This window comes from Anabrus simplex, chromosome 1 (genome assembly GCF_040414725.1).
Source record: "Anabrus simplex isolate iqAnaSimp1 chromosome 1, ASM4041472v1, whole genome shotgun sequence".
In the NCBI taxonomy this organism is placed as follows: domain Eukaryota; kingdom Metazoa; phylum Arthropoda; class Insecta; order Orthoptera; family Tettigoniidae; genus Anabrus; species Anabrus simplex.
The window spans coordinates 843507972-843531576 of NC_090265.1; the positions used below are offsets into that span (position 1 = coordinate 843507972).

The 23605-nt window shown below is 38.1% G+C and overlaps 1 protein-coding gene across 3 annotated transcripts in view; it reads left to right on the forward strand.

The window, feature by feature from the left end:
• Mlf (myeloid leukemia factor) overlaps window positions 1-23605 on the forward strand; it is a 185822-nt gene that overhangs the window by 125772 nt on the left and 36445 nt on the right. For 2 of the 3 annotated variants that reach the window (XM_067136405.2, XM_067136408.2), the window contains exon 6: window positions 13983-14054. The exons of the other annotated variant lie outside the window; for it this stretch is intronic. In XM_067136405.2, coding sequence (XP_066992506.1) covers window positions 13983-14054 — 72 coding nt within the window. The remainder of the gene's footprint in view (window positions 1-13982; window positions 14055-23605) is intronic. 3 annotated transcript variants of the gene reach the window in all.

A 23605-nucleotide genomic window follows, 5' to 3' on the forward strand; every position in this document is an offset into this window, starting at 1 on the left:
GTTGTACAATGTTTCAAGAAGAACTGAAAATATAACCATGTGGAACTGAATTTTGTTAGTGCATATATTCCACGTTATTGTGCATGTTTTGCTATATGACAGTGCATGAATGCATGCATATTTCGAGATTTGACAGTGCATGGAAATCCGGGCTCTAATAATCACGTAGGCTGAGTGGACCTCGAACAAGCCCTCAGATCTAGGTAAAAATCCCTGACTTGGCCGAGAATCGAGCTCGGGTCCTCCGGGTATGGGGCAGGCATTATATCCCTTCACCACGGGGTCGGCCATAAATTTGTAAACATGAGGAGATATCAGTCAGAAGGTTGAACAGATAACAAGAAAATCATACGCATACTCCTTTACGAACTAAGAAATGTTTTGACTGCGACTGTTAAATTAACTATGGGGGACATCATCCTCGGTGTTCAGTTCACCAACTAGGACTAGAATTAACTTATTTCTTGAATCTTTCTACAGATTGTTACTCATTCCTTGTGATGCAGCTATGATGTTTTGTAACTAAAGAATATACTGCATTTGTATTAGTAATTTTGTTCACATATACATTAGAAATATTTTATACTTTAATAAAACCCGTTTAGAATAAAGGCCATGTCCTATTAGATGATTACATATGCTATTCAGTATGGTTGCCTGGATGTATCGACGTACAGAAAAATGACTTACGTTCCCTTCATCACAGTACAACAACCATCAGGTAACAACATGTTTATTGTCCTTTTCAGCTGTGTAAGATTGTGGATTGAAATTCTGTGTACGGTATGAGATATGTACGATCTTCAATGGGTCTGTTTATTGCTCCTCTTTGTATTCTCCTTTCTTGCCTGGTTCTTCTCTTCACCTGCCAGAATGTGACGATAAATACGATGGGCAGTTGGGAAAGACAAAGCACTGCAGTCTCTGACAGTCATGGTCTTGGAAGAGGAGTAGTCAAAAGTTTTTCCTGAGGATCAGTACCAGTTATTTCCCATAAAATATAAGACTTTGAAATGTCTGTGGCATACCTGTAAAATAATGTATCACAGTGAACAGAGTGAATCGGCCTACACCAGCAGCTCTTGTAGGTGGTATGTTTTAATGCGTGTAATAATAATAATAATAATAATAATAATAATAATAATAATAATAATAATAATAATAATAATACTAATACCGTTGAAATAATGTATTCCATGATTGTGAGCTAACATAACCTTATATCATTGAAGAGTAAATATGCCTACATATCACCAGCTGTTGCGTGTAGTTAAATACGTCATAGGCCTATGCTCATTATGATTGTGTGAGAATGTAATAATAGTAGTTACTCACCACTGAGTTATTTGTAAATCTGTAGTCTTGTCTTGGAATTGCACGTAAACATATCTGCCGCATAACCTCGTCTTTTGGAAACTTAATGCATGCACTTCGTTATCACTGTCGCTGTTCTCCTTACAGTTGAGTACCCAACACATCAGTAACATTATGTACAACGGTATTAGCAATTGGCACCACTAAACGAATTAAAACTCTTCTAATTTCAGCGTTACATGGCCAAATTCGTTGCTGTGTTATTACTGAAAAGATTAAAGCTTGCCTGTCAATGCTGACGTCACAGTATATTCCCAGAATGGTTGTGAGGCCTTATATCTAGGCGGTGTTGGCCTGTCCCACACAGTTTTTACCCAGTTCAGCATCAGCTCTTTGTTCACCCAACCCTTTGCTTGCACTCGTACATGAATTCCACGGGGAAACTATATTTGCTCAGGCGTTGTTTTCCACTTAAAATTACATTAGGTGGCAACTTTCTTCCGGGCACGCAGCTGCAAGCTTGTATTTGGGAGATAGTGGTTCGAATAGTGGTTTCCCATTTTCACACCCCAGGCAAATGCTGGGGCTGTACCTTAAGGCCACAGCCGCTTCCTTCCAACTTCTAGGCCTTTACTATCCCATTGTTGCCATAAGACCTATCTGTGTCGGTGCGACGTAAAGCCGCTGTTTGTAACTGTTCAGCATAATTGTATTCAAAAACAAGATGTTTCTACAGACACCCCAGAAACAAAATAAAACTTAAAATGCATACATATCTAAAACTTAATCACTACACACACACACACACACACTCCAGAGTAGCCAATACTTAGGTGAGAGTACCTAATAAACACGAAATGGGGAAAACCTACATACTCCTACGATAGAGGCGGCCACTGGAGGTGAAATACAAGGGTTCCCAGCAGGGGTGTACCTACTCGTACATTTGCCAGTACCGGAATGTTCGATTAGTTGTTATAACAGACCACAAGAATATGACACTGTTATGAAAAAAGAACTTGTTCATTCTGCTGTTTACCTTTGAAAAGAGCAAATATTAACTTCCGTTTTTGTGAATTAGTTCCTGATTAACTCATTTTGTCGCTGTTTGCCTGTGTGTTTGGTGCCGGTATTTCCCAGTGATATTGCAGATGAGCGATAACTTACAGTCAAGACATTAGAAGGGTAGATTGTATAGTTATGAAATTAGAAAAGTTACCATCCTTCTTAGAATGTCTATTAATCCACGCTAGAATGTGTTGCCTTATTGTCTGTATCTTACGCAACGAAATATTACATATTAAATAGAAAATCAAAAGGTTGATAAACATAGCCTGGAGAAAACGTGAAAGTAACAATATTTTAAATTAGAAAAATAATTAAAATCATACCCATGGAAATGGTGTGGCCTCCAGTGGAGCCATTGCCCACTCAGACAACACGCCTGTTTCAACCAAAGCCCATTGTAGTGCGCCACAAGAGTTGCCTCAGGCAAGCTTGATGACTCAAAGCGGAAACTCTTGCGTCAGCATCCTGTATGAGGACCAATCAAATTTCTCAGTTTTGAACATTGTCTCGCCACCGATTAAATTTAAATAATCTTTTGCTATGTTCTCAAGTTCAGAATTGCTGCTGGAAGGGCCATGGGGGATCTGAGCGAGGAAACGGTGTCTCTAAATTGCACTACAAATGCCACATTGTTATATCAACAATTACATCCAACAGCAAGGAGGAAATTAAGAACGACTGTGTTGTAGGCACAGCAAGATATAATACAAGAATTCCTCGTACTGGACATAGCCTACAGCAAGTATAGTGGCTTCTGATCATCCAAGACCATTTAGAATGCACGATTTTCTGACAAAAATTGAGCGGATAGAAAGATGGTAAAATTGTGAGAAAATGTTGCTGTGGATGCTATGATAACCTCAAGAAAATATTGTGGAAATTGGGAAAATAACCCTAAAGTAAAAAGAATTGACGAAATATATAAAAGTATATTGTCTTGTTTTCAAACAAAACATATATGAAAATAGATCTGTTAATTTCATATTTAATATTTTTTTCACAGGTATGTTATTGTGTAAAATTTCTCATAGAAATTGTGTGTTTGGCAAACTGGAAAGCTTTCAAGTTTACGTTGAAATTGAGTAGACATTGAAAAGTATGGCTTATTTTGTAAGAAATTCACCTCTTAAGCAGGGAGCTCGGTACACAGTGGCTCACTCTCAGGTGGGGAGCGATTTCCCTGATTGAAGAAAATATTTAATTACTTGATTAAAAACAATCTTAGACTAAAATCAGCTATTGAAGGGCCAAAAGAGAAATATTTACTTGAATATAATGTATTTAATTCTTGAAAAATTCTATTTTAATTTTTCAATACTTTGTGCAAAAACGTACTAAGTGCTTTCACACTGTGATATCGAGATTGCTTCTTCCTAACAGCAAAGCTCTGGTTTTTGTTTATACAATAACTTTCACCTGAATATTTTAGGCACTTTACTATCAATCTCTGCCTGGAAATAAATGTTTCTGTATATGTAAATTGTAGATTTACAAAGTTTACATATACTTAAAAGATGTGCAATAGAATAAATTATAATACGAAATTTTCTGTTATGTTGGTTTGCACTTTCGAGGGATCAAATTTATATCGCCTCCCTACAATTACTAAGTGACATAAACGGACTACATTACACTACAATACAGGTAATATTTACAGTATTTACGGTCTTCACAGTCTTATGTTTTTTACAGCTGTTCATTATGATACACACGGAAGCAGGTCATGTAACATAACCTGTCTCGCCTTCGCATAATTTATATAATTCCATTCCGAAACGCGATTGTTTTCTTATGTAAACTTTACACCCTAGCCATCCTTTCCATAGCAAGAGGTTCTCATCAATTGACATTTTGCCATCAGGGTATAAGCTTCCAAAAATTTTGCTAACAGGTGGTCAAATACTAGATTTATCTCGTATATTTTTGGAGGAAGTTTTGTATTATTCACCTCATTGTCAGAGATATGTATAAAGGTGTGGAGGAAAATCTAATAATAGTAATAATAATATCAATAATAATAATAATAATGTTATTGGCTTCATGTCCCACTAACTACTTTTACGGTCTTCGGAGACACTGAGGTGCCGGAATTTAGTCCTGCAGGAGTTCTTTTGCATGCCAGTAAATCACCTTGCAAGAGGCTGACGTATTTGAGCACCTTCAAATACCACCGGCATGAGCCAGAATCGAACCTGCCAAGTTGGTGTCAGGAGGCCGGCCAGGCCACTCAATCTGGCGAGAAAAAATCTGTGTCATCAGCTCATAGAAAATAGGCGTAGTGAACAAGCGATTAGGAGAAATAATATCCTAATTTAGGTTTCTGTACAATCACCTGCGGCAACAGTATGGCCATAAGAAGCTTTATTTCATCCTTATTTGTTCGGACACGGTCTTGATCTCGATTCCTAACTTTCATCTTACTAAACTGGGTTTTGTGTGCAATTTCCTGCTCGGCATCTTTTGTCTGTTCAGCTATGTTCTGCCATATCTCGTCATAAAGTCATTAAAATATTTCGCTCAGTTTTGTTTTCACTAAAAACACTCATTACATCACGATGGAAATTTGGATCAAAGCGGGAATTTCTGTGTCCATTTTCAGTACAAGTTGATGAAGAACTTGCAATGATTGGATTGTAATCAGTATTATCGTCACAACTGTCACTGTCATGATCGCTACTTGAACTGGAATCAAACATGTGTCGTTTCTTTTGCGACTGCTGAACATTTGCATCAGCTACGAGCCTGTAGTACTTATTCCAGGTAATTTCCTGTCACGGAGTTCCCTTCGGCAGAACTTACTTCATTAATACCACAATTCTCTCCACTAAATTCCAACATTTCGTTTATCATGACCCGTAAATCATCTTCCTCTAGGAGTGGGGGCCGGTAATTCGTTACAGATATTTTAGCGGAAAGAAATGTAAGAAAATGGATCGAATAGAACCCTGGTCTCAGCAGTTTGGACGGAAATCATAAAATATTACGGATGCCTACGATAATAAAATGTCGTGTAACTCACGATAAACACACACTCCAGTCGTGAAGGAAGGGGATAATAAATCAGGTCACAGTTCTAAAATGTCATCAGAGATGTCTTTTCAGTGTCATAATCACTAGAATTTCCTCCAACAGCAATATTATTACATCCAAGGGACGATTAGGCGGTGAGCTAAAACTTCAGCGCGGAACTATTAGGCCTTAGATCGTTCTTGCCCAGACGTCAGTTGCGTTCTTTATGTTGCAATTCATGGATGACGCATAGGTATTGGGAGAACATAGTTGAAAACATTCACATCGGAGGGCAGACTCATCTGGAATACACTGCTGAAAAGAAAAATAAACCTCTGCAGGCAGGCAACTGAAAAAAAAAAAAAATTTGAATCGGCGGATATATCCGCGTTCCCCACCGAGCAAGTGACTTCTAGCCGCGGATCTCGCCGTATCGCCCACCCAATGGGTTAAGTTTACATATGTACATCATTCATTTTTTAAACATTTTTCTGCATGTCCCCTTTATTTTTCTATAGTTCATTAGCAAGTCCTCATCGAAAACTGTGCTGTCCTAGTGAATTCTGTGGGGATGATCATAGGAAATCTAAGTATCCCTTGAGCCATGGCTTACAATTGTAGTAGGAAGTCTTGGTGTCAAGTTTTAATTTCTCCTGTGGTTCTCTCTCTATCTTTAAAACAGGCCCTATTTCTCACAATTTCCTGAATATTTTGGTTATGTAATTGTCTTCCAGCACCACGGAAACATTGAAATTTACAAATGGTTCTGTCGCACAGTTTCTTTAGCAGAAATGTTCAATTCTATACATCACCCTACTGATAGCTAGTAACGTTTAACAGGTTTAGGAATGCAACACTAATAATGCTAATGTGTACTCAACAAAAACTCAATTTGTAAATAAACATTCACTCTGTACGCTAACCAGGCTCACTGCGCTCAGAAACAAAGCATGCATCTCCCCAGTCTACTGGTGCAGCAGCACCAGCTGAAGTGCCAGTAACTTTTTGCTGCCTCGCCCTTTGAAGTGTCGGCTAGCATCAGTGTTACTTGCATAGCGAATGGCATTTGTTTGCTTTCCATTGATCTTTATTTTTTTATCAATATCAAGATTTTAAAAATGCTTCAAACATGTATATTACATCCAAATTAAACTTAATCGCAGATAACATAACCATTAACCCAAGAAGTGCCAAGGATAACTAAAAATGGCTCACTGTGTCTTCCTGTGGTGCCAGGATCGCTTTTTGTGATCCTCAGTAAATGCATGTTTTCTTGATTTCGTCGTTTGTTGTGAAACATTTGTATATCAACTTGAATATCTCTAGTTCGCATTTATCACCTCTATTGTCACTTTTGGTAGTATTTGTTGGAGTTCCATGGCCATACAAATCTCGTAACTAGTAGTTGTCATGTGACTATAGTATACAAACATGGCAGCGTCGAAATCAAAAAAGTTGCTAACTGAATGGGATATTTTTACAAGCTTCTGATAAGGGTAGTGAATTTAGGATTTTCATAGTGAAAATGATTCTGAGGACATTGAAAATCCAGGCGAGAAACTTTGGATAATTTGTGAAATGACAATACACCATTGCAAACAACTCCGGAAGTGCAGTGTATGTGTGGCAACAGCAGAAAAGTGAGGGCGCGATCCAGACAGTGGTGTCCAGAATGTATTGTGGGAGTCCATGGAACATGCTGGGATAAATTAGAGCACTTCTTCAGAGCAAGGGTACACAAAGAGAAGAAATCCCAGCAAGAGGAAGCTGCAAGAAAAAAAGTGATTTTCTTTTCCCCCCTATTAAGACGCAAGCATTATTGAATGAGACCCAACTCAATCTCAACAGCAATTGACACAAGCATTAAATGTGTCGCAAGAAACAATCGACGGACGTGTATGAGCAATGGCCATGATCACTAAACTCGGTAAATTGGTCCCACAGGATTTGAATGAACTTGAAATGGAAAATCGCAAAGTCACTTGTGAAATTCTGCTTCAAGACCACGAAATAAAATTATTTCTGTATCGAATTGTGATGCATGACGAAAAATGGATTTACTTTGAAAACCCGAAGTCGAGAAAATACGTGGCTGTCTCGTGGCTAAGCTGGTCCTTCAACACCAAGGCCAAATTGTTTCGGCAAGAAGACAAAGCTTTGTGTTTGATGGGACCAGAGCGGTATTGTGCATTATGAACTCTTGTACCCCGGCAAAACCGTAAATGTACAGCGCTGTCGCCAATAAATGATTTAGATCACGCATTGATCGAAAGACAACCGGAATGGGCCAGAAGACATGGCAGTCATTCTGTTACACGACATTGCGCTGTCTCGCACAGCAAAACTAGTTCAACAGGGCACACACTCGCAGAGCAGCACTTCAGCAATTTCGAGGAAGTTGGAAAATGGCTCGGTGAATGGTTTGCCGCAAAAGACAAGCAGTTTTTCTGGCATTGTGTTCATAACTTAACCTGAAAGATGGGTCATGTGTGTAGAAGCCGATGGCCAATATTTTGAATAAACAGAAAATGAATTTCCTTTGAAAATGACTTGTTTTCTTTGCCACAAAAACTGGCAAAAATGTAAGCATACATCTGGTATATTGTTGGTTTCTGATATGCTCATGTTCATAAAAACCAGAACACCTTGAAGGAGTAGAGATAGGAAGTTAATATTCACAGGACTTGTGCATTAGTATGTTCTGAAGAAATGGTCAGCATATGAACCATGTCAGCCCTCAGATTCAAGGTCCACATAGATGTCTCGGCGCACCACCACAGATTTGTAAAATGTGCCTCCATCTCTCGTCGCTATAAACCGAAGGTAATGGATCAGTGTGATTTGAGCAGATGTGCAGGATGCCTCGCAGATGTGTGTGAGACCTGTGCCGTCAAATGAGCGAGTTTGAAAGGGGGCGCATTATTGGCATGAGAGAACATGATGCATCCATCCAGGAAATTAAAGCTTGTGACGGCAGTGCAACGGGTGTGTACAGAATGGTTCACAGAAGGCCATAGAACACGGCAAGATGGGTCTGGTAGCACCACCCAGGCCCCCCCCACTCCCCCGAGGAGATCGACGCCTCATCCGAATAGCATTGCAGGACAGATCTGTGTCCTTCTCGGCTCTGGCGCAGCAGGGGAACAGTGTAACACATCATACACAGTTAGAAGTGACAGTCCGTCGCCTTTTATAACGGTCTGGGTTACTGGCACATCGTCCACTTCTCCGCCTACCTTTGACTAATGTGCATAAACATGCTAGAATGAAATGGTGTATGGAATGATGTCACTGGGAACAGGAATGGCAGCAGATAGTGTTTTCAGACTAATCCAGGTTCTGTTTGTCTGAAAATGGCCGCATTTTGGTTCGCCGCAGGCAGGGGGAGAGTCATTACATTGACTATTTACACAAGACATACAGCGCAGACTCAAGGCCTTATGGTGTGGAGTGCTATTGGGCGCAACAACAAATCACAGTTGGTGCGTGTCCAGGGCACTGTGACCAGTTTGACCTCCGTGAATGACATGCTGCAACCCGTAGCCATACCCTTTCTGCACGGCATCCCATCCATATTTCAGCAGGACGATGCGCGACCACATGTTGCTGCACAAACATGTGCCTTCTTGTTGTCACAGGATGTCAGACTATTGCCCTGGGCTTGTCGCCAATCAAAAATGTGTGGGATGTGGTGGAATGAGGGGTACGGTGCTGTGATCCCATGCCAACCTCCAAAGATGTACTGTGGAACCAAGTGAATGCAGCATGGATGGCTATACCCCAGGACACCATTCACGCCTTATATGCGTCAATGCCATCACTCATGGAACAAGTTATAAGTGCCCATGGAGGACCCAGTGCCTACTAGGCAACAGAACACAGCTGAACCTAGGTGACTGAAAGGCTAATTGAATGAAATGCTAATTGTTTCTGCAGAACATACTAATGAACATGTCCTGTGAATATGAACTTCCTATCTCTAGTCTTTCAAGCTGTTCTGTGTTTTTTATGAACATGTGAGTGCATTTACCAATTTTATAACATACTAGCTGATGTACCCGTGCTTCGCCACGGAATTCTACACTGTATACAGAATTGTAGATTAGGTAGAGTACACATTGTGAGTAAGACTGTATTACATTGCATAGCTCTTACCGTTACCCTGGAGACGCGACGGAGAAATCGGCAGACGTCTTTTCTCATATGATGACCGGGTTAGGGATTCATTGTAGTGGTATGCCGACTTGCCTACCTTCAGTCACAATCAGGTTGGGGAATTGCATTATAATGGCAGACACTCTCCACCTGCCTTTTTACATCCTCAGAAAGACCGTCTTGGTGGTTTTCCCAACTGAAATGAACAAAGGTCATCATTACAATGACGTCAATAGGAATGGCACGGGTAAAAGCAACGTTCACATGAAATACTTGATCAAATGAAAAACCACACATTTTCTCACTTTTAACGAACAGTACTATGCTGCCGATCTAAGAGTCCAAAGTTCCAGAGCTGGAATGACCAGGCCACAGACAACCGTGACCTGTCAAAACTTAGTCTTTTTTTGGAGTGTGTGTGGAGAGTCCCAGGGCAAAAACTATGCCCTTTTACTAATCTCTTTCCTAGGAGTACCCGATGAATCGGAAAATCTCAGTTCACTACACTGGCGGCGAAAATATCGATGTGACTTGGTGGCAATTGTTTCCTCCAAGCCAGAGGAGAAACCCTCTCTTCACTGCTAATTTTGAATAAAATGAATGTAGAATTTAATAAAAGTGGAGACGAAACTCTTTAAGAAACGGCTCTTTTTCAAGGTTGAATTTTGAGTTATTTAGTAAATTGTGGTGCTATAATTTAGAATATGCCTAAATTGTAATTCTAAACCAGGTCATACTACTACTACTACTACTACTACTACTACTACTACTACTACTACTACTACTACTACTTCTTAGTGAGCCTCTGCCTTAAGAGTGGACACTGCTCATTCAAAACAGCGCGTCAGAGTAGAGATCGAATAGCTGGAATACTATGATGAATCAGTGAGTTACGTACCAACAGTATGGTATCAGAAAATATATGAACCAGAGGAATGACATGCTAAAGAAGGAAGTTTTCTAACTCCCCAGCTCTTTCCCGCCAGTATTCAATCAGGCTGTTATACTCGGTACGCTGCTGCTGTAATCCAATCTGTGGGAGTTGAGCGGCAGCATAAGAGACAAAGAACATCACCACAAACAATGGCCAATGTAATGTTATAGTTTTTCAATGTTATGTGCTTTCAATATTCTGGGCCTTCATATTGAGTTTTCTTCTGATTCTAAAGTACCACTCTTATCTAATCGGTACGATAAAATTGAATAAAACATAAGTAGTCAGAAATTGTGTTCTCTATAACTTTTGTTATATAGTACTTTTCGATAGGACCAATGACATAGGCATTTAATAAATGTTTGGAGTCTTCCCCTAAACTACAATTTCATACAGGGCAAATGAAATTGTTTATAACTTAGACTGCAGTAGACTTAGACTGTATTCCCCGACTCTATATACGACTTTCATTAAATTCTGTTAACCCATTTCTCGTGGCTTGGCATTGATATGGATTTGACAACAAAAATACAAATTCATGAACATCTGTGTTATCAAAGCTGGTACAGTAACAATGTACGACATCAATGATCGGAAATTTAATTCTATATAACTTTAGTTATGTAGTATTTATCAATAGGACCACTAATAATATAAATATTTGAGAATTCAATTTTAGGCCTTCCCCTAAACTACCATTTCTATCAGCGGAGTAAAATGATTTCAAGCCTAGATTGTAGTGGCTCATCCCACGACTTCACACACAGATTTTCATTAAATTCTCTTCAGTGGTTTTCTCGTGATGCGTATACATACATACATACATACAGACAGACAGACACATTATGGAAAATTAAAAAAGTGCATTTCCTTGTTACTATGGACATGACCAATTAAGAAATACCATTCTTTTAAAATTCTGAGCAATGTACAGACAAAACTCTTATTTTACAGTATATATATAGATTTTCTTCACTAAAGTTTCAGCATCAATGCATGGCATTATTGAATATAGCATTGGCATTTGTAAGGTAAACACTTCTAGATATAATGAACAACCTGCTGGATATAGACTAAGCTCAATCTCCTGACATTTTCACTAAGTAAGGAAGCTTACTGTGGCCCATGAACTCTCTTTAAAATTGTTAGGCAAGGCACATGGTTCTATTAGCTGTCAAATCTAAGTTTAAATATTTGTGCTTCATGCCTTGATAGTTGATCCCAGGTTGAAATTGGTGTTTAAAATGGAACCCAATTTCAGAAAGGCAGAAATTTTCCCTGAAGCAGTCAAATACTGTTAAGAACTATAGAGATATTTCAAGACCACTTTTCACCAGTAACAACTTAGAGCCTTGAAACTTGTGCATTTTGCCCCTGAATCGAGACTTTCTGCCACAAAAATACATCTCTTGTGGAAAATACTCTTTGATTTTAGGAAGTGAATTGAAACACAAACACACATCTGTGCTTTAGCAGTATAAGGCACTTGCAAATATCCAGTTTTACGGGAGCTCTAAAAGAATATTTTACAGTTTTGGTTTCATTTTATTTACAAAAAATGAAAGTGTAGATCCATGTAATCAATATATTAGATTTGAGATAATTAAAATTAACTCAATTTTTAATTTTAGTACTAGTTTTGATCAGTATAATTATAATCTTCAGGTAACAAATTTATGGCTTTTGTCTTCTGTTTTTATCCAAGATTGTAGTAATACCTAATTTAATGCTGAGCAGGGGAAGTTAAGTCTTTAAGGGATATCCTAGTTGTGTGGAAGCATAGTCATATCGATCAACACGCTGCATGAGGCATGTGTTTTTTTCACTTGTCCTTTTTTTTTATTAAAATCTTTGTAAACTTTTAAAATAATAATAATAATAATAATAATAATAATAATAATAATAATATTTTAAAATGCCTATTTATTTCTGTTTTTTGAAATATACTGGGCTGGCTGGCTTGCTTGCTTGCTTGCTTGCTTGCTTGCTTGTTGTTTTAGGTAGAAGATAGTGTTTTGCACTTCAGGAAAGAACACAGAAAACATATGTTAAGACCTTAACTTCATAAAAAGTTGAATGTTACTTATCACTTCCAGTGTACAGACATATTAGTATAAGGACCGCTTATGCAAACAATAGCTATAATAAAGTTGAAAACATTTTTATTTTGTTCAGTACATAGAACAAGAAAAACTCCTGGGAACTGAACGAATTAGCTGCATGGTGCAAGCTGCACAGCTGTAAACTTGGATTCAGGTTTTTCATTTTTGTAACAGGCAAATACTGAGTCTATATCTTTATTTAAGCAATAGCTGCTTCTTTACCAAGCCTAGCCTTTTCCTATACAATTTTTGCCAGAAACATACTTCAGCATGATGAGAGAGAGAGAGAGAGAGAGAGAGAGAGATAATGATTTTTGCTTCAGACTTTTTCCAAAACCCATTGATGGTATTTTCTACCTCTAGGTAAGATTTTTGGGATGTGGCTTTTGTGATTGGGTGCTTCTCTGCATAGCATTAACTTTATAAAGATCACTATAGAAACAAGTGTCTGTAGTAATAGGATTCTATCTTACACAACCTACCACAGCTGCTCTATAATCACAAGCTCATGAGAACACAAGATTTTACTGACTGCAGTCTATAATTCCTCTTGAAATGTCAGGCCATTGCGTTGAATGGTCACCATACTGGACTTTGGTTCAGAGGACCCAGAATTTGATTCCCAGTAGGCCGAGGGTTTTAACTGTATATCATTTATTCCTCTAGCTTGGGTACTATGTTTTTGTCTTAACACACTTCTCTCCACCTACATACAACACACTACACTACCAATCACCACAAAAACATGCAATCTTTTACATTTGGCATCAGGAAGGGTACTTGGCTGTAAAACTGGGTCAAATCTACATCTAGTACCAATCCTAATAAATAGGGAAAATGTCCAGGAGGTTGTAGTTCTTGGATTTATAGCTTCTAATTATAGACAAAAACCCTATAATTATGTTTTCTGCTGTTTTTTTTCTTCCCACCCCATAGAAGCATAATGTAGCTTCCTGCAATGTGATGGTATGGAAGCTAGTGAGGTATGGGTGGTGCTGACATTTGGGTGTTATAAAAGGTGCTACTCATAGGGCTGGTCATGCTGCAATAGAACTTTCTGGCCCAGTGAGGAAACAAATGGTTAACTACCTTACTCCTCATCCCACTTGGTATGCCTGAGTTTGGTGCTGCTGTTGGTTATTGCGGTTTTACTATAACCACCTAACCATTGATGGTGCTATTCAAGGATCAAACCAGCCTTTGGGCTGATATAAGTCAGCTTTAGAGTAATCAGTAGATTTACTGCCCCACTGTAGCAATTTGGTTAGAAGTTTTCAGCTATCTTCAAACCAATGTTTCTTGGAAGGAAACTGTGCATTACATTTTATTATTTTTTTTCTTCTTGTTTTTCATTTTGCTAATTTCTCCACTTACTTTTAATGTTTTTCTGTTTTGTTTAGCTCACGCTTGAAGTCTCGTGGTTATAATGCCTATAATCGCAGGAGCTATCCCGCCCTGCCTGCCCCCTCTAGGTAAGATTTCTGGGATGTGGCTTTTGTGATTGGGTGCTTCTCTGCATAGCATTAACTTTATAAAGATCACTATAGAAACAAGTGTGTGTAGTAATAGGATACTATCTTACACTACCTACCACAGCTGCTCTATAATCACAAGCACAAGCTTCTTTTTGGAGGATGTACGTACATGCTATCTCTTCTGGGGAAAAGACTGTTCTATTTAAAATAAAAATTTGTGACGATTGCTGAGACCGTGCATGTTAATGTTGGGTTGTGACTGTCTTCATGACACAGTGAATGAGAATGTGGACATTGAGAAAGCTGGTTTCACTTTTGTAACATGTTATTGGAAAAACATTACTGTATTTCAAAGAACATCCACTCCATCCCATATAATGTTGGTGTTAGGAATATTTAGAACGTAAACTATGTAAGAGCACTATCTTGAACAGAACAGAAGATTATTCTGGATTTCTCTAATGTTGGTATTAGCAACATGAACTCTTTACGAAGTGTTTTTTAAATATAGCAAAGTTGGAAACCCCTTTCCATATCCATCTGCAGTTAAGGTATTTATTGTGTGAGAATACTTTGCTGTGAGCTGTTTTAAGTTGCCATTTTCTGCTAAGGTATTAGGTACTGACATCTCTTGTGAGTTCTTGTTCTCTTCTTACCCTGATAGTAAGGGGTTTGCTAGGCCTGAGAAGTCTTTGTTCGGCTAGTGCCATCTCTCGAGTGGTTGGGCCCACTGGTTTTTTATGAATTTCTTCAGCAGATTTGGCTTACAGAAGTCCAGAATCAATCTTTCGGTATTGCCACTTTACGACGATCTTTGTCTGTTTTAAAATAACATTATATTCACAGTAATTCCCTTTATATTTCCCTTAATGTCCTATTAACAAATGTCGTTCAAGAATTTGGTTCAATTTACAACAATTATCTATTTTAAGTCAACTCCATACGTCGTCACCTGTTAGGAATTCGTCAACCTAAGTTATCAAAATTAATGTTTCTAATATGTCAACTCTGACCATGAAAAACAAACACTCTTATCCGTGAATTCAAAAATTCATCCAAATACATCACTTAATTGAGTTCATATTACCTCTCATTATCATTTACCAATATTACTTTATTCCACTAATTCCATCTACATAATTCATGTATGTCTTCATTATGTTTGGTTGACACCATATTTCAAATAATAATAATATAGTTGACCATCATTACATCCATCATTTTGTCAGAGTGACCTTTGAAATCCAAAAGAAATAAATTCAAAAATACTTCCATCTATTCTTGAATCCATTAATCTGTATCCACTTTCCATACTTTCAGAATTTTTCAATTAAGTTATAAAATCTTATTATAATTATTAAATTATTTAAATTATTACAATATTTTTCCATCATGGAATCGTGAAGCTGTACGAAATTATTAAATCCTAACATTTGTTATATCATTCATGAACTCCTCAATTTATTTAATTAAAATCATTAAATCATTAATGATCCTTAAGTCTGACGTCATTGCATCCTTAAAAATCATTATATCCAAAATCACTAAAATTATTCAATCATTAAATTTTTTTAAATCAATAACTTATTAAGTCCGCAAATTTGTTAACTCGTTTAGTTATTAAGTTCTCAATTTATGAAATCAATCCTAAATTTATTTAAGTCCTCTTGAATTTCATTAAACTCATTCTTTTATATCGCTTCCTCCTCTCATCTATATACAAGTAACACGGAACGTGACCGAATCGATAGTTACCCCTGACACGAATAAATTTAACCTACTATTCTGATTCATCATTAAAAGAAAAATATTTCGCATACGCACGATCAGCTGTTTCATAATACGTAAAATAAACACAAACTCTGTAGCAAAGGACCTACACTAAATTTAAAATCCACAAATTTATTCTACACTGAATCTATGACAATAGGACAGAACCATATTGTCGCAACAGATCAACCATAAGTCAAATGAATTCACACATCAACCAAAAACTGCAAACCAGAATTTGCATTGCCCAACACATAGTAAAACACACATCACATATGCAACAAATGCATCAGTCAAATACATAGTCATCAGGAAAAATCATGGTCATTGACCTGGCCGGACATCGATCTTCGACCCTCAGCATCGCAACATTACAGTGACATATCATTCCCTACATAACAATGGACTGTCACGAAGTGTATCTAGCCTTTTAATTTCAATGTGCTGTTCCTAAATCTCTCAAGCAGAATTGTATAATAAATGACATTAATGCTTTCATTTTTAAGACCCTAATCAACACAGTTTGAAACTTTGAATGTCCAGCCGGTAAATGAACCTCTTATCTGTGAGCGCAACTCATTTCTGTTTATTTCACTAGCACGGCAATATATTCCCGTCAACACAAAAGGAATACCTCTCCGATTTAATTAACTCATATGTTTCTCTTAAATCATCCTTCGTATCACTGAGCCTCTCTGGGCGAACAATAACCATTATTTATAAGCATTCAACGCTTTCAGTGCACATTATTCATTCCATACATCACATATTTAATTGCACATTCCTCACAGAATTCATAACATATTAAGAAACACATATATCACTTTGCCGGCACTGTTTCACATATTACGCTCCGCAATCTCATCGGTTCGTCTCCTGCTACTGGCATTTGTATCTTAAAGGCCTTACTTCGAAGCTAATCTCATATCTCATGTGAATTATATGACAGAATATCTATTCCCTCACAGCACATTTTCATCTACTGGTTAAACCCATGTTACTTACTGATGAAATAAACTCTAAAATTTCACTGTAATGTGCATGGATGGCCAATGGTTCGTATCTTCACGGTCAATGAATTTTCTCTCGAAGATCTTAACTTAATATCATGCAGCATGCCACTACAATCCTATCCTATTCCCATGACTATAAACACATACTGATTGCCATATATATTACTTAAAATATGTACACACACACGGACATCATATCAGAAGATCGCACACTATAAAAATCATATTTCCACACATGTATCTTATTAGTATAGAAGATCGTATTTCCACACATATTGTCTTATTATTCAAGAAGATCATATTCAACACGCTTCTTATTCTACATAAATCACTCCCCCCAAGGCATCAGTATAAAAATTACTCCCTACAGCCAACTACACTTCCTACAGTAAAAGAAAAATAAAGTGAACTTTCATGCAAGAAAAAAAATTATTTACAAGTTAACAGCGAACAGTGCATAAGCGAAATAATGAATCAGAGGTACTTATCGAGTTCGGTGACTTCCCACATTCAGCTGCACGGCATCTCGGCCTCAGTTCGGCCCCATGATGAGGTTTATTCCATTATATTGGTGGCATTAACATGTTTAATAATAATAATAATAATAATAATAATAATAATAATAATAATAATAATACTTTTTTAACGGTAATACCATTCAATGCCTTTCTTGATACCCATGTTCTTCACCCTTGCTGGCTTTAACATTTCACACGGCTTCACACACATTATCACACTAAAAATACACAAAACATATACTTGAATTACTTATAAGTACACATTAAACACTTATTCGCACAAATAAAATACTCCGTCTCTGCTATACTCGGCGATTCTCAACACGTGGCACTGCAGAACGTCCCATATCTCAGTATCGTTCTGGTCTTTACTGCATCATCAAAAGTTGATATTGTGAAACTATCTCTCCAAATTCTATACTATTTCCACCACCAGTATGTAAGTAAAAATGAGATCTATCGGATCCAGTTATATCTTATCGATAGTTAAAGTTATTAGGCTGAGAAATGCTCAAGATTTTAGTCTACAGCAAACACAATGCGCCTTCCATCCTACTCGTCCGGAATTACGCAGCAGTGTGTCTCTCCCAAGCAGCTCGTGGCTCCTTCCTGCACGCCGGCCTCCTGGTACGGAGTTCAGGGAATCCCCTCATCAGTGGTGGAATATCCCGTCGTATATAGCTACATTTATTGTTCGTGATAGTTCGTTAGGAAAATGTCTTAAATTCTCATCCACGGAAGAATTTGATTCTACATTGTCCCTCGGTGGATTTTGTCAATATTGGATGGCTTTCATGCGGCCGTCCATATTTCTTTTCCCCCATCACCTCAAGCTTGCTGTGCTCTGATTCGCTACTCAGAAGTCCTGCCAACTTTAAATCTGAGTACGTCGATCATACACCTCTCACTCTAGCATGGAATATTACATTCCTTCCATATTACGCCATCAAATGACCCTGACACGTGGACTCTAGCTCCAAGCTTAGGCAAGCGGAATTGCAACACATATCCGGCCTCTCATGTAACTGTATTGCATTCTTCCCGTAACTTTCTGTAATTTACAATATTCTATGCCAATGATATGAACCGTTCGGGTTCAGTATATTATTAATCTTTGAATTTTTAGAATATCTTAATAGCAGGGAAATAAGTAATCTGTTTTCTGTTGCTTTCCTCACCAATCCAGAGGTTGCTATTACATATGTCTGCTGAGCCCACTGAAGTGCATGTATCCACCAACACCACGAGCAACATTTTCACACCGTTCAGAACAGGGACTGGCTACGTAAGGAATGGCAACTAGCATTGCTCATACTTGCTCACTTTCATTGTCAAAGCATAGGATCAGACCGAGATAAGTCAGTGAAGGTAACAAATTTGATCTAGCCCATACCAGAACATTGTGCACCGTTTTTTGGTGTAACTTGAAAAGTTGACTGGGAAACTACAGTGCGAAAGAAATAATCTAACGCATTGATAGGAAATGATATATATCCTAACCTATATGTACACAGCTTGGAGTTGCTGGTTCTTGAACAAAACAAACCAATTACACTGCTTTTCTGGTATTGTCTCCTTTGGCTATTTGTCCTTTTCTTACAAAAATGGTACATCTTAGTTATGTTGCATTCTGTTGTTTTTAATTAAATGAATTCCTACTTCAGGGTATGAAAAAACGATGTTGAGTAAGATGAGAGAAATCATTGCTTTCACAGTTTTAGTTTTTCTATGGTGGTAGGCATTGTTTGTGTGGGTGGGGGAACTAACTCGTAATAATGGTCGGGCTGCGTGTTTCTGACCCCATCGAATCTCAATATCAATATTCTCAAGCCAATCATGATCATCAACGCCACTCCAGGCTGCTGTCATATATTACAAATAACACGCGGTGAGGTGGATTTTATTTTTTCTTACTTCAGGAGCGAGTTACAGTTTGATATAAAAATGAAGTTCAGGTAGCTCGTCCCATCTGTTGGTTAGATTTTGAAACGTTTAGTACAAACCTCACTGGATTGGTAACTGTAAATGTGTGTCTGTAGTAAATCTGTGTGCATGGGCAGAAGTGTCCGTCAAAGTGTTTCCACCTTTCACTCAAACAGAACATTCCGTCAAAGTATGGCACAAGGTTAACTGAAGGCGTCCAAACCTCTTGGGGTGTCTTGTGTGTTCCAGATATTCAGTTTTAATAATTTCTACGTCCTACTTGAATCTCTGCAACACTTAATTTTATGTGGTCTGTCCAGGAGATTATTGATATGAATCGTAGACCCACATCTGAAACTCTTCTGATTTTGTTCTAGTTGTTGCAGTCATTGTCCATCGTAATATACTGTATAGAAAGACTGTGAAGGCATAGCATTTCACCAATCAAAGTTTAGTTTGAATGTTGAAATGGCGACTTCTCAGAATAGACAAAGGCATTTTGTGCCTCTTCTGTTATCACACATGATTTAAACTTATTTGGTCCCCATCTGAATTCAGATCTTTGAAATAAAACCTGTATACAAAAAACATTCTAGTACCAAGAGCATTCCTAAAGCCAAATTGGGTATCTGACGTTTGTTCCTCACAGCGATAATATGTGCAAGTATAAATAATGTTGAGCCAAGTTTTCAACAAGTGTCTGTTTAGGCTTATAATTCTATTATCCCCACATTTCTTGGCAGCATGTTTCTTAGGAATAGGGATGAAGGTAGAATGTAACCATTCTTGAGGAATTTTACCGGTGTCTTAAATATCATTAGAGAGTTGTATGATGCTAACGGTTCTGTCATACAATAGTTTTGAAAGTACCACGAGGATTCCATTGGGTCCTGATCCTGGTGCCTTATCTTTGCCAAGCATTATTGCTCCCGTAAACTCTTCCTTGAGGTTGAATGGTCAGCATACTGGCCTTCGGTTGAGAGGGGTCCCGGGTTCGATTCCCGGCTGGGTCGGGGATTTTAATCGCTTTTGACTAATTCTTCTGGCTCGGGGACTGGGTGTATATGTCTGTCCCAACACTCTCCTCATCATATTCAGACAACACCACACTACCAACCACCACAGAAACATGCAAGAGTGATTACATCCCTCCGTATAGGGTTGGCGTCAGGAAGGGCATCCGACCATGAAACAGGTTCAAATCAACATGTGCGACGCAGTTCGCAGCTGCGACCCCACAGGTGTCTGAGAAAAGCTGTAGCAAAAGAATAATAATAAGAAGAAGAAAACTCCTATTTGAGAATACTAGGGCCGGATTCAGGATTGATGTAATATGCCAAATCGTGTATCTCCATCAGAAAGTTTGTCCATGTACTTTATTTACAAATCGACCCTCTCCCCTTTGCCACAGTATCACCATTCTGATCTAAAAGTCTTGGTACACTCTTAGGTCGATGTATTCCAACAGCCTCCTTAACCTTTTTATGAAGATTTCAAAATAAATTCTTTACCAATCCTCCTCATCATGAGATTGCAAAATTGTGAAGAATACTGGATAAACCAAGAATCTGGTGTTAGTTTTTGAATTAGTATGAAAACTTTGAAATAGCCAGTATCAGTCCAGTCATCTCTCTACCATATGATTATAGATTGCAAGATTGTAGAGAACCTGGACAAACTGAGAATCGGCTTTTGAGCAAACAGGTGCCTGGATAATATGAATACCCGCTTTGTATTTCCAAGGTATCAGAGTACTGCCCAAGTTCACTGGTTAATGTTCAAGTATTCGGGTATCACTAGCTTTAATTTGAAGGGGCTCAGGAGCAAATGGCATAAACTTTTTGTGTACTTTGTTTTCCTGAAAGTAAATTATTTAACTTCAAACCCTAAAAAGGTTTGTAGGGAAAATTCAGAGATATTAAGGAGTTAATGAGTACTAATAAATAGAAGTGGAAGAATGCTTAGGTACAAAGGTACAGTATACATCACGATTGTAGTAGTTGATCTCATTTTACCAAATTTTTATCGGAAAGGTAACAAATGACGAGCCATGACTAACAAATGGTAAATAAGGTGAGGTAATCTGGAGAGGTTACCTCAATCAGAAAGTAATCGGATCAACTAAATGAAAGAATATTGTAGACATGGTACTGATAATACCAGTTGAGCTCTCTGATCTCACAAGCTTTTTTTGCTGTAGTTAACCCATTACCTACCAAAATTAATTCAAACTGAATTTTACTCTATAATTGACTTTATTCAAATGTTCGTGGCAACAATAAGCGAGAAAATGGGATTTTATTATATTTTGGTGCAGGATCCTAAAATTAAGGGGCGTCCCAATTTTGGGACATTGGCAACTTGTGATAGCAAAAGGTTACACTATTTTATTTATGCAAAATAAGTTACTGTGCATTCGTATGCACTCATTTATTTCATCACAGCACATGTACAAATTTTATGATTCTACATCTATTCACTGACGAATTTTAAAACCATAGGATGTACAAAAAGTTGAGATGCGATTTTCACAGCATCGCAGAAAATTGGTCATAAAGCGGAATTCTCCCACAAGAAATAAACCTTCAGCTCCAGTGAAATATGCAAAAGGAGTTGGGCACTCAATTTTATGGCAGCTAACGTTCGAGGGTGCAATGGAACAAAGCATTTATCGTGCAGTGGCACATTGCAATGTACACAAACCCTTGTGGTCTTCTTGCAATGTTCCCATCTTCTCTGATTTGCAATCGGTGTAATGAAATGATTTCCTGAATGGAACCTGACTTCATTGCTTACTCTGCCTCCTGGGAGTTTGCTGCTTTGGGGGCCTCTGCGTTTGGGTGTTGAACCTGATCTTCCTTCGTACGTCTAGCAGAGATTCATTATCTTCTTTATTGGCACTTTGGTATGCTCTCCAAGTATTTGACTGTAACATCCAACATCTGAGTAAAACGTGCCCACCACCACTTTTTGGAGAGGATTCTTGTTTGTAAAAACCCAAACGCATCAAAGAAAAAATTTTCAAATACATCAGCAACAGACTCTCCATTTAAATTGTCAGTGATACGACCAGCTTCTCTTGGTGAGCTGCTTTCTGTAGAGTATTTCCCACCTGGGTGTATCTAGACTTCGAGTATGTTCTGTTTGATCTGTGGGCTTACAGTTGGATGTAATCTCTGCTAAAAGGCATGTTTTCTGCCTTTTTGGCTGCTTTCTTGCTGCAGAAGGCGATGGTAGATAATCTAACTGTATTTCCATTTCCTTTGTATTCGCATCGGTACGAAATACTTCTAATGTCTCTGCTACATCACATATTTCAGTGTCCAAAAGTATATTCTCTAGCACATCCTCCTAATCATTATCCTCGTCAGGATCAGGCGGTATCATCCACTTCCTGAGAATCATTTTCCAGCTCTTCGCGGTAGCTTCTTATCTTTGGAACTGTCAGGCGTGTAGTATATTGCCTAGAACGCAAGAAGTAACATGAAGTGTTGTTCTATAAAAGCAAGAATACATTTACTGAATAAATGTAATCTAACTATGCTAATATAATGTTCTAAAATCAGGGAAATGCAGCATTTTTGGTGATGAAGCATTCAACAATGAACCTATGTAAGTGCTACTGCTTTGTACCAAAAATGGGACGGCGTGAAGAAACGCATGTGATTCTTACCTGTATCATAATAACGGGCAGCTGACGCACCTTTTGCAGTCTGGAAACTTAGAACTATGGCGGTGATACCGCAATGAGCTTCAGAAATTGTCTAAGGAAATATCAAAATCAGTTGCAGAACCTAACAAGAACACACGTAGATAGAACACTTGTGGTGGAAGAGTATGAAACTAAATATAATGCTCTTTTGTTTTCTACTGCAACAGCAACAGTTTGACCAATATGACAGAAATGCCCCTAACTTTGTAAGCAGTGTTTAAAAAATAATAAAATACTTGCATAAATGTGACATTGGCTGATAATGGGTTAATCCGCTCTGTAATTGGGGGTGGTAGAATATCCACGGTATCCCCTGCGTATCGTAAGGAGCAACTGAAAGAGGGGACCAGAGACTCAACTTGGGAGCGTGGGTTGGCGAACACTGTTCCCCTAGGAAAGTCTGGCACCACTTCCACTTGCATGTCAGGCTCCTCACCTTCTCTTTGCCAACGCTTGTTATTTCCCAACCTTGACAGTATTAAGTTTCTGAGGCCTAGGGAGTCTTCAGTTTTCACACCGTTCATGGCCTTCTCTTTCTTTTCTTGGTACCTTCATTTTTTGAAGTGTCGGATCTCTTCCATTTTTTCCTTCCGATTAGTGTTAATAAGTAAT